The sequence below is a fragment of the Ambystoma mexicanum genome, chromosome 1q, assembly GCF_040938575.1.
Source record: "Ambystoma mexicanum isolate Mex_15411 chromosome 1q, UKY_AmexF1_1, whole genome shotgun sequence".
Lineage (NCBI taxonomy): Eukaryota > Metazoa > Chordata > Amphibia > Caudata > Ambystomatidae > Ambystoma > Ambystoma mexicanum.
The window spans coordinates 477,758,657-477,770,990 of NC_090922.1; the positions used below are offsets into that span (position 1 = coordinate 477,758,657).

Consider the following 12,334-nt stretch of genomic DNA (forward strand, 5'->3'; position numbering starts at 1 on the left):
GGTAACTATGCAGAGGATGAAGTGGGCACCCAAAAAGAGACACACAGCACCTTTCTTCTGACTAGTGCTATCAGATCATGCTGATGAAAGGGGAATTGCTCCATAGCACACAGCTACTTTCTCCCAACTCTAGACTGAGTTAGACAATAAGAAATGGCTATTGTGCCTTCGCCTGAGAAGAGGTTTGGCCCAAGCTGCAACATCCAATGCTGATTGGTTAACAGCAGTGCAAAGCAGAAACCACCTGCCAACATCCTGCATCCTTACTCTAATGCACAAACACCTCCTAAGTGATCATTTTGTTCACCATTCACCTGGAAATATAAATAGTGATGTTGTGGTCCTATTTGCAGGATTCAAAGCATTTGCATATGTTAGAATGCATGAACATGAAAATCAAAAATAGTAAGTTGTATGGAGAAACGTCACATACCTTGTATATCCCCTGAGTTACATGAGTCGCAGTCACAGCACTCTCTCTTAATCCACAATGACATGTGTGTGCCCCTGAGGACTACTTCTTTACCGCAGGCTGGCTGTTTGGAAGGATCCAGACAGCCCTTGAAGGCCAATTGGATGACATGGGGCCCTGTTGGAAAACACAGATTCTTAAAACGAAATCCCAGCATCTGGACCACAAGGAATTTTACTCAAATAGACATAACAGACGCAGTGCTTCCTTCCGATAGCCTTTTCAGCCTGCTGTTAGATGCTCTTGCTCTTTAGTACAACTTGTTCCAGAAGCCAAAAATGTTGCCATGTGCAGCTCAGTCGGATAATACCACAACAAGGTTCTTTTCGTACACCATTATATATTAATGCTCAGTCGCACAAGTAAATAGAATACCACATAGCTCCTTGAGTAGAAGTAGGCAGAGTAGTTTACAAAGTAAGGCACAATAAATGCAATCCCCACTTTCCCCCCGTTATGGATCACTGGCATACATGCACAATGTTGTAACTTGCATACTCAATATGCTAAAATACAATTATTAGGCTAGTTATTCCTATGCAGACAGTGGGTTATCATTAATCAGGTGCATCTTATACTTGGACCAAATATTCGTAGGTCGACGAGTCATTGGGAAAATAGAAATACACAGTTCCTCCAAGTTATTAGCCCACGCAACCGGCCACTGTTCTTGAGTAGGAGCTCTCTGGCGTGTCCTTCACAGGAGGATACATCTTATGGTTAAGAGGAATTCAAGATGTAATAGTGTCCATGGGGAAGCGCCAGGGCTATCATATCAACTAAATAAATAGACAGCCGGCAGTGACAGTAAATGGCCTCCCACAATCTTCCCAATGGTATTACACACCTCCTGCCATAACTTCACTAAGCCTGGGCAGGACCACAACTGGTGTATGTATGTTGCCTCTTCAGATTTGCAGCTGGGCATAAACCCTCACAATCTTGCTTAACACGATGCATTCTGGAAGTGGTAGAGTGCAGTCTGTTCAGTATTTCGAATTCTATAAGTCGGAAGCGAGAGTTTAGGGATACCTCCCATGATGAGTAAGACATTCTAGGCCAGACATCGTCTATTAGTTCCATTTGTACATCTGTGGCCCACCTCATGCAAATTCTAGCGGTGCCTATGGAACCATGTGACATTATCACCTTATGCAGAAAGTAATTTGTGGGCGACACACTTCATGAAAAACATTTCAGGTCCCTGCCTATAGGGACAAAAAGATAGGAGGAACATATGGTTCTTCAAAAACCTCGATGAAATGTTCACCGCTCCTATCAGAACATCCCAAAAACAACTCAAAATGTAATCCTAAATGTCTATTTGTCTTACTTGTGTTTATAGCGGAAAAGTGTTATAAAGAAATGTAAAGTCAAGTATGTAACAACATGTTCTGCTCACATGCACTTTTATACATTTTTAAAAAGCAACAACATCTTGGATCATGCTAACACATTTTACAACATGCGATTGCGCCAGCGTGATCTATGGAATAAGATGCCAATGTGGCATCTTTTATGTTGGAATCATTCTACGCAAAGCCAAGACATGTTGGAGAGAACACCATTAGGAGTAAGTCAGAAAAGTCGGCAGCAGCACAACACTTTATTCAAGTACATCATTCAGCAGCTCAGATGCAGGCGACTATATTAGAACAGGTTCAGCCATTTAGGCAGGTGGGGATTTAAATAGAAATCTCCTCCAAAAAGAAATATTCTGGATGGAACACCTTGATTTCTTGTCACTGGGAGAATGAATACAGAATGGGGCCTTACATGTTATTTGTAATCAGTTTTCAACATATTATATCACCACCAACACAATACATCCTGGATGATGTCCAACATGTTGCTAACAACTTAATAGCATTGTAATTTGCATGATTGCATTAGAGAATGCAGAGACTATAATGTTATCATGTCCTGTTTATATCTTCCACTGACTATTTATGAAAATCTTTTGTCATGCATATGTCTTGTAACATCTGATTGCACTAGAACACAGAAAGGGATGAGAGAAGTAACGTAATGCAGAGCATTGACTTCACCTGACTAATAGTTTAGCAGCTATCCCAGTGAAACCGTTTTTTCACAATTGGTTATCTTCATGTAAGTAAAATACATGTGTTAATCATGGTACGATATGATAAGATGTTTTCTTTATATCGCGCTCATACACAAGTGTTTCAGAGCGCGACCAGGCAAAGGGAGGGGAACAAGGGAGAAACAACAACGATCTTACTAGGCCCAGTGACATTAAGAACGCGCAAGTGCATGGAAAAAGGGAAAAGGGGAAAGTGCATGGAAGGGGGAGAGGTGGAAAGTGTGGAACAGAGGAGAGAAGCAGAATAAATAAAAAGTGCAATAAATAAATAAAAAAGGCAGTGAGAAGTGGTAGTGCAGCCAGCAAGTGGCAAGTGCATGATTAGTCAGATAGGGTATTATCTGATAAGTGCAGAAAAAATGGGGGACTATATGGGTACAGAATACATATCCCAGTGGAAGGGGTGGCCCGAAGGCAGTGCAGGAGGGAGGCGGGGTGAGCAGGTACCTGGCCCGAAGGACAGAGGGTAACCAGGTGCACGATGCTGAGAGAGAAAAACAGAGTCAGCAGGGAAGAAGCAGGGCGAAGGCAGAAGCAAAGAGAAAGTTCTTGAGGTGCAGTTTGTAAAAAAGGAGATGGTTACGGCAAAATTACATGGTGGCTTTAATCTGGCCTTTCAGTACTTTCGAATGAGTGCTGTGTTTCGTAATTGGTCCTGTCTTTCCGATGGAACCGAGTTTAACCCGACTTCTAAAATATATAGTGAATTCAGCAGAGGCAAGAGGTATAGTATCCACTCTCTACCATCAGGTGCAAAATACAACCCCTCGGACAGATCTCCCTTGTCGGAGACGGTGGGAGGAGGAAAAAGGCTGGTGCTACACTCTAAGGTGTGGTCCTATATGTCCATGTAAAAGTTGCCTTTGAATGCGAGGTTTAAATTGATTCAAAAGAAATTGTTGCGTAGAGTGTATTTGACCATATATCGATAGAGTAAGTTTCATAGCTCTGTTAATGGTAGGTGCCCTAGATGCAGAGAGCCGGAGGGGGGTTTTCTGCATGTGATGTGGACATGTCCAAAATTGTCTGAGTCCTGGAATCAAGTGTTGGACATGATGTTACAAGTTGAAGTCCCAACAGAAACTTTATGCTGCATGTTTGGATGGTTTCCTGCACGGAGTAAGGGAGCTAGGAAGCTACTTTCTATTGGTTTATTATTGGTCAAACTATTTTATCTGGATGTCATGGTCCAGTTCGGAACCACTTGTGTTGGGTAAGTGGCTGAGAGACCGGATCTGGTGCAATGATACAGAATCTGAACTATGTAGAACGGCCCTGGTTAGTTCCAGGCCCAATGACATATGGGAACTATTTAGAGACTTCCGGAGAATTATGCAGCTGCTTGAGGAGGACGCGGAAATGCATAGGCTGATCATTGGGATGTGTATACTGAATCAGTTCACACTACTTAATGACACGATGGGCTCACAGGTTTTATCATTACAAGCGGCTAGCTATTCTGGGCATGGCTAAATCAGCCCCAGAATGTCTTTGTGGACAATACATAGACTGCATGTGGGGAAATAGATGATTCTGTACACTTCTCTGCTCTATATTGTACTATTCCCAAATACATGTATGCTTTTGTTTCTTTACTGATGTACTTACTGTGCTTGTATCACTCTTTATTTGCTGTGAACCGACTTAAATAAACGTTATTAAAAATAAAACATGCTAAACTACAATTGCACCAGGGTCAGTTCTATGGGCATCATGGCACGTTTGTGCAGTGAGAATGCTTGTTACGTCATATTGAAACCCTCGCTCTTAGAGGCTACATCTCAAAGACCAACCAGCAGCAGAGTATGCTGTATCAACCAGCAGAGAGAATTGTTTCTACATTTGGGAACTGTGCATGCACAACTTGATAGAGCCATCACCTTTCACACTCCCTTAAAGTCCTTCTTTCTCTTTTTATATTTTCTTGGAAAATGGGTCCTGGTGTGTGAATTGCTCTTCAGACCTTCATCAATTGAACCTGCAAAGGGGCCGAAAATGTGATTTCTGCCTTTTTGGCCATTCAACGCGGGTACTGGTCACAAGGTTAAGCCCACAAAGGCAGATCATTGTGAATTCTTTGCTGGGGCAACCAAGGAGATCTGCAAAACTGTAGTGGTGTTTTGGGGCATGTACTGACAAATATCTGTGAACCAATGAGAGTGCCAAGATCATGTCTGCAATATCAAGATTTTAGGTGGAGAATAGCTTTGATATAAAGATAGCAGAAGGAGGATGGGGCTAGGGGAGGTTGATGTAGAAAAATAGATAGCCAAGCAGTCCTTCTTGCTCAGCTCTTACCACTTTATTTGTTAATGAGATGCCTCATAGCATAAATGAGACTACTGCATAAAGCCTAGTGTCATCTTCGGGTCACAGGCTTCTTTCCAAATCAGATAGCTCCCAGGATTATTGCACCTGTTGCAAAGATCTGTGTGTAACCTGCAGGTCCCAGATTCCCCTTCCAGTAACATCGCTGAAAGGGTTACTGCTCCTGTGCAACTTAATTTTGGAGTAATGGGTTATGTGTCATTTGTTAATTGGGGGAGGATTTCATAATGGTGAAGGATGCAGTTTGACTGACCAGACTTATGGGACATGTCAATGAATGTTAATCATTCATTTGTTTCACCACTGCACCCATATGCTTTTCATGAAAGGTTGACAGGGTGCGTTGTTGTTGTGCCTCCCATTAGTGATCAGAGAATTTGTCACATGGTTCGGTCACAAAAAGCGATCCTTGGAGAGTATTAATGAACTTTCTAATTTTTGTAACCAAGGTTACATGGATTTTAGATCTCGCCGACATTTAAAAGCATCTTTAGTGAATTATTATTATTCAGAAAGCGAGACTAAGGAATTAATTAAATCATTTTATCCTAACTTTTAATCTCGCATAATATTTAAGGCCCATCCTAAGGGATATGGGTTTTACTCAAGGCGACCTGTTGTATGCTTTCTATTGATACCAGAGCTACCACTTAGTGGCTTGGCCTTGTTATCATATTTGCAGCAGGTTATGAAGGTAGGAACATCTTTTATTGCTTTGTAATTCTGATTTTGATATTGATATTGATATTTTATTTCTATCGCGCTCATACACAAGTTTTTCAGAGCGCGACGGGGCAAGGGAAGGGGAACAGAGGAGAAACAAAAACAACGATCTTACTAGGCCCAGTGACATTGAGAACGCGCAAGTGCATGGTAGAGGGGGAGAGGGAGAAGTGCATGGAAGGGGGAACAAAAGGAGAGTGCAGAGCAGGGAGGAAAAAAAACATAAATAATAATAAATACATTAATAAATAAAAAGACAACAAACAGAGGGAGTGCAGCCAGCAAGTGGCAGTGCTGGGTTTAAGGCAGTAGGCTGGGTAGGTCTGATAAGTGCAGGAAGAACAAAACAAAGGGGTGGGGGCTGTATGGGTACAGATACAGACCCCAGTACAAGGGGTGGCCCGGAGGCAGTGTGTGCGGGTGGCAAGAGGAGCAGGTACCGGGGACTGGAGGAAAGAGGGTGGCCAGGTGCATGGTGCCGAGGGAGAGTAGAATCAGCAGGGGAGAGGGGGGGGCAAAGGCAGAAGCAAAGAGGGAGGTCTTGAGGACCCTGAGGGAGTTAGAGGTAGAGGAGCGAAGTGCTCGAGATGGGAGGTATTTACGGAGGGATAGCTGAATGTATGTTGGACCCAGACCCCAGAAAGCCTTGTGGACAATGCAGAGGGTTTTAAATGTAATCCTTGCATCCACTTGGAGCCAATGGAGAGATTTCAGAGCTGGAGAGATACGATCCCAGGGCTTGAGGCCAAGGACAAGTCTTGCAGTCCTGTTCTGGATAACTTGCAAAGGGCGGAGAGTAGAGGTAGGTAGATTAAGAAAGAGGCTGTTGCAATAGTCCGACTTGGAGAGAACCAGAGCTTGGGAGCGGGTGAGCTTCTGGGGGAATGAGAGGAAAGGAAGAGTACCTCTGAGGAGGTGCAGTAGGAAGTTTGACTTTTTTGATACATCAGCGATGTGGGCGTATAAGGAGAGTGTGGAATCAAAGGTGACACCAAGGTTTTTGGCCTTGCAGGTGGGGATAGGAGGAGGGCCAAGGGAGGCCGGCCAGAGAGTGAGGGGAAAGGAAGGTGATGGTGTGCCGATGAGGAGGATCTCAGTCTTGCTGGCATTCAGACAGACATCACTGGCGGCACACCAATCTTGAATGGCAGTTAGGCAATCAGCGATGAGAGAGGTGGAGGAGGTGGCCGAGGGCAGCCTGAAAATGAGCTGTCATCTGCGTAGCACTGGAAGTTTGAGCAGAAAAAGGCAATACACCGGGCGAGAGTTGCTAGGTATTGGTTGAAAAGCCACAGCGAAAGGTTAGACCCCTGGGGAACACCACAGGTGGAGAGGAAGATAGATGATAGGAAGGACCAAAGTTGGACCTAGGAGGGTCGATCAGAGAGGAAAGAGGTCAGCCAGGCCAGAGCCTGATCGGTGATGCCCAGGTTATCACGGAGATGGTTGAGCAGGATGGTATGGTTGACCATGTTGGAGGCAGAAGAGAGATCGAGTAGGATGAGGACAGAGGGAATGCTAGAGTCAAGGTTGGAAAGCAGATCTTCACGGATGTTCAGGAGAGCAGTTTTCATGCTTCTGCTGGATCTAAAGCCAGACTGATGGTCATGGAGACAGCCAACAGAGTCAGAATGAAGGATTAGCTGAGAGATGGCCAGCTTTTCAAGGAGTTTGCCCAAGAAGGGGGCAATGGAAATTGGGCGATAGTTGGCCGTACAAGAGCGATCAGCTGTGGGTTTCTTGAGGAGAGGATGCACAAGGGAGTGCTTAAGTGGGGAGGGGAAGGATCCTGAGGCAAAGGAGTGGTTGCAGAAATTGGCAAGGGCCGGAGCGAGGGTATCAATATGGCCCTTGATAGTTTTAGAGGAACAGGGATGAACCTGTTTTGACAAGGCTTTCATAGATCAGACTTGTCTAGCGACCTCATCAGGGTAGAAAAGAGGAAAGGAAGAGAAGGAGGGAGGGGGGATGGCTGGAGGAGGGTCAGTGAGTACAGACAGACAGGGGAGAGGGGAGGGAGTGGGAGAAAGGGTGGACAAGATGTCCTGGGTTTTTGAAATAAAGTGAGAGGCCAGAGCATTGCAAAGAGCCTGAGAGGCAAGGGGAGGGGTAGAGACTGCAGCAGGGTTGGCCAGCTCCTTGCAGATTTTCAAGAGTTCGGCCGAGCTGTTAGATGCCGAAGAGACAGGGGCTTGAATGTGGACTCTCTTCTTGGTACAGACAGAGAGACGGTATTGCCTTTGGAGTAGGCGACAGGCCAGTTTGTCAGAGGATGAACAGGAATCCCTCCATTTTCTCTTAGCCAATTTCATTCATGTCTCGCTCCTATGAGTCTATTGTTTAAGTGCTATGAATCAAGTGTGCATGTTTATCATCATGTTTTAATGTGAAATGAAGTGATTGAGAGTATTTTTGTTTCTTGGTTTTTATTCTATTCTATTTATTTAAATGTGTATTATTTGATGTATTTTTGCACACATTTTATAGAATTGACTATATTGAAATAAACTCAGATGATGATGAAATGAATTCCAACTCTCCGGAGTAATGTGAGGGTGAGCTGCATTGATTTGTTTTGGCACAGGGTATTTCATTGAGGAGATAGCTGGGAGCTTATAGAAAGATCATGCAATTGAGGTTCAGCTTCCCAGGCATTTGGACGAAACCAGCTACATGGTGATATTTGTTCTTTTTGCAACTCCATAAAAGGGAGGTTCATTAGTGTTAAGATGGATTTCTAAACTCTGACCTGGAGGGCAGAGGTTTAGGAGGCCACCCTAGTTTAGTGGAACAGGGGAACCTTCTGGACAAACCAGAGCAATCTATGTTAGCTTGGCAGGCGGTCAAGACTAAGGGGGTCATTACGAGGTTGGAGGGGACAACAGCGGGGTCAGGGTGCCAAACCTTCAAAGCATGTCACTGGCGGTTCCTCGAGTTTGCTTTCTTCTTAAGGATACTTGGCTCCTTATGAATTTCGGTGTGAGCCTCAGTAGATCGACCTGGAATGGATGCAGAGCCCCTTCTCTTATCCAAGATTCGATTCCTGCTCAAATCTCAGATAGCCAATGAAAGATCTGCTCCCTTGCATGCATGCCAGGTGTGGACCAATTGTGGCCCACGGTGGCTCCATTCATTCATGGCTACCAGACATACTGGCACCAGTATTGTGGATTGGGACCAGACAGTCCCAACCCTCTTCCTGGGCACTAGCACACGTGACATGCAGGAGCCCGTGAAAGTTGAGGTTTCTGCAGGAGGCTGCATGCCCACATAAGGAATTCCCAGGTCCCTCGACCTGGGGGAAGGCAAAGGGACAAAATGGCCAAAGGACAGAACAAAAGAATTTGTGGCATGGCCATGTTTGCCTCTGGTCACAGTCTTTGGCCAAATGCAGTAAACGCAGTATGGTCCATAAAAACCGAAGTAAAAATACTTTAAATGTAAATTGCTGTTGCTCCTAGGCACACTTGTACAAACAGTTTTAGAGGGTGGCTAGGGCCATAAAACAAGAGGACCCCTATGTGCGGTACTGTAAGGTACTTGGCACATAGATAAAAAGTTACCAAGAAATGGCAACAAAGTCGAAGACTAAGGGAGACCTAGTTTCCCAGTACTGACAGTCTGAAGGACATGTCAGTTTCCCCATAACAAATGAGTGAACGCCCAGAGGAGTGCAGCTAAAGGCTGTGCTCCACTGGAAAAAGTCAGGTTAGGTACTCCAAACAAAAGCAAAACGTTTGGGAGGTTCACAAACGGAGGGAAAATTGCACCTTGGGGGAATCTTTCCTAACAATTAGCACATGCAGTATGTACAGGGGAGGGCCTTCAGAGGGTGCAGCAGAAATCCTCTGTACACAAGGGACAGCAGGCATGCAGAAATACAGTGATGGTGGAGTGTGGCCTCTGGCACAACAGAGTGTATTGAAGAACAGATGGATAAGTGAAGAGTAAGAACAGGAGCATGGTATAGTGCCGCTATACTCAGTAGCTGTCCTGTCTTCATATACATGCATTATCAACTCCATGCACATCCTTGAAGCTCATATTGTACTTTCCAGAGAGACAAAGAGAGAGAAATAGAGGCAGTGTTTATAGGGAGATCATGAGCCTTTGGAGGTGAATTTACATCTTGTAGAACCAACTGTGAGTCTCAGTAAGACTTGGATAAGAAACCACTGACTTCATCAACTAGGACTAATAGTTGGACAATATGAAGTTTTACATCGGCTTGAGGCATGGCTTGATGTGGACTTGAATGTGTTTATTTGTTGTTTACAGGTTAATTAATTAATTATTATTTTATTGCACTCTTAATACCGGAGACCAGTCTCTAAGCAGAGGATAGGGATTCAAACCTCTATTTTGCTCTCCATTGTCTTGAATCCATGACAAACGTGTTACCCCTGAACTATCATACCGGCCCAGGTTGTCACAGACTTTCATATGGTTTTGGAGTGAGGTTTTAGATCTCAGTGCAACTGGCAGAGCCATATATTGGCTATGATTTGTCATTTTCTCAACTGGGTAGCATTGGAGAGACATTGATGCAGCCTTGGGTTAGCTTTCTTTCTTGAAGGTGGAGTATGAGCTATTGTTCATAGTCCCAGGTGTATACACTGCAGAGGAAATGAAGGCTAAAAAGACAAGATTTGCCAAGACCAATTCTAATGCATGCCAAAAGAAGATGATAAGGTAATGGCATGGTAGGGAAAGATATTGTCAAGTGGGAAGATGGCACCAGTCCTTTTGCCCTAATAATGGATTTCGGAAGTGTTATTTCTTTACTAGATCTACAGATACTGTCTAAACAGTCCATATTGCACCCAGCACCAGGCTTGAATGTGGATTATTGTGCACTGGCTTTGGTTTACTGCACATATGATAATATCGGACCAAAGGGTCTCACCCCCATCTCGGTTCTCCCATTAGATGGGGGTGGAGACAATGAATTAATCATGTTACATTAGTGTTCTCTGTTAGAGTGTAGTGTAGTTCTGGACTGATTCATGTACTTGGGTGAGCAAGCACTTGGGTCCACTGCTGTGAATGCTCCCGGTCCTGTACAAGGTTGCAATGAGAGAGTTACATGAGATCAGGGAGAGGTATTGGTTTTGTTCTTTTCATGGCTGCCGCCATTCCCTTCATGGTTACAACCCAGCCATGGCTCCTAAGAAGCAGATACCCATGAGATGGCGGGTGGTATCATACCACTGGTGGTCTCATCTGTGCAGGATAAGTGTGCTCCGCTGTGGTGTGAGAGGTTGGTGATGCTGGCCGTGTTTAAGGATGAATTCGGGGGGCAGTCCAAATTTATGGGGAAACTCGTAAAACTCTGCCGAAATATTTGTCGTACTTATGTTGAGTTGGAAATTTCATTGTAACAGAGGGGAAATCTTCTGTAAATGTCCAAATATTTCAAAACCTGCATGTGATTTATAAAATCTCCAGAGAATTTTGAAAATCTGTGCTCATAAGTAGTCTGTATTTTCTGCAGGAAAATGTGCCCCTACAGATTTGGGCTGCCTCGTATTTAGGGATGAAGAAGTGAATGGAAGGATGGCCTTGACCTGCTGTAGATTCTCTGGAAACCGTCACGTGAGAGGTTTGAATGTGGACAGTGTACAATTTGCTTTCCATCACTCCAGGATAGATATAAAGTGTGCCATTGGGGTATGTAATAATAATAGCTAGAGCACTGTGCAAAAAAGTAACTTATGCAATATAATCCTCAGCGAGAGAGACACAGGCCAATAAGGAGGCCAGAAATGCAGGCAGAATCTGCCAATTTAATTATTTACCTGCTTTCTGTGCCTCTGTCTGTAATGGATGGCCATCTGCAAGGGTGTGGGCTGCTCATCCATTATGGCTAACGCTGCTTCGACATGTCACATAATGGACGAGCAAAGCAAGCAGCTGAGGGGACGCTCCTGTGCTGAATTTAACTGAACTGCTAAAGGGAAACAGAGTGCCCAATGAGGCATGCCAGACCAGGGCATTTTGCTTCCCGAGCCTTGCATGGCCGATTAGGGATGCAGGCTGCTTCATGGATGAATGTGAAGGTGAGAGCCAGTGCTCCTGTGCCTTGGGCCAAGGAGCAGCATGATGGAGGTGCTCTGGCTCCACTGTGCATGTGCAGGAGCCAGAAAGCACTCTCATGCCTCCAAGTTAGTTCCTGCACCACTATCCATTCACACCCCTTCTCCCAACTAATCAGTCCCTTTCATTGGCTGCAACTATGACTGCCTTGGGAATAGTATTAATATTTATAATTATTTTATAACTGTTTATATATAACGTGCTTAGATTTCTAAGCCCGACCTAGGATTCGAACCTGTGTTACTTTGCATCACCTTGCTTCCAAGGCAAGCGCGTTGCCACTGAAATGGACATTACGCCCTCTATCTTTTTCAGCATCTTAGTTTGTAGTTTATTTTAAGGGAAATTGGATACAAGTATAAGTGGTAACCGCAAATTACTTTAAAAAATACTATTAGCGCACCATCCCATTTTAAAGCTTAAGGGGTCGATTCATGGAATTAATGTGCACCGAAAATTCCCGCGCAGAGGTGCCAAAACGTGCGAATCGCAGGAAAAGTGCGAAAATCGCAGTGCAAGTGCGAAAATCGCAGGAAAACCAGCGCACAGCGATTCATGGAAGTCCGTGCGCGAGAAAAACATTGGATGCACGCCGGCGCACAGGTCATCCA

At 44.5% G+C, this 12,334-nt stretch overlaps 1 protein-coding gene across 1 annotated transcript in view; it reads right to left on the minus strand.

Annotated features, from left to right (window-relative positions):
- LOC138521581 (phospholipase A2 inhibitor CgMIP-I-like) overlaps positions 1–12,334 on the minus strand; it is a 156,291-nt gene that overhangs the window by 14,703 nt on the left and 129,254 nt on the right. Inside the window, exon 3 of the mRNA XM_069634528.1 lies at positions 434–589. Coding sequence (XP_069490629.1) covers positions 434–589 — 156 coding nt within the window. The remainder of the gene's footprint in view (positions 1–433; positions 590–12,334) is intronic.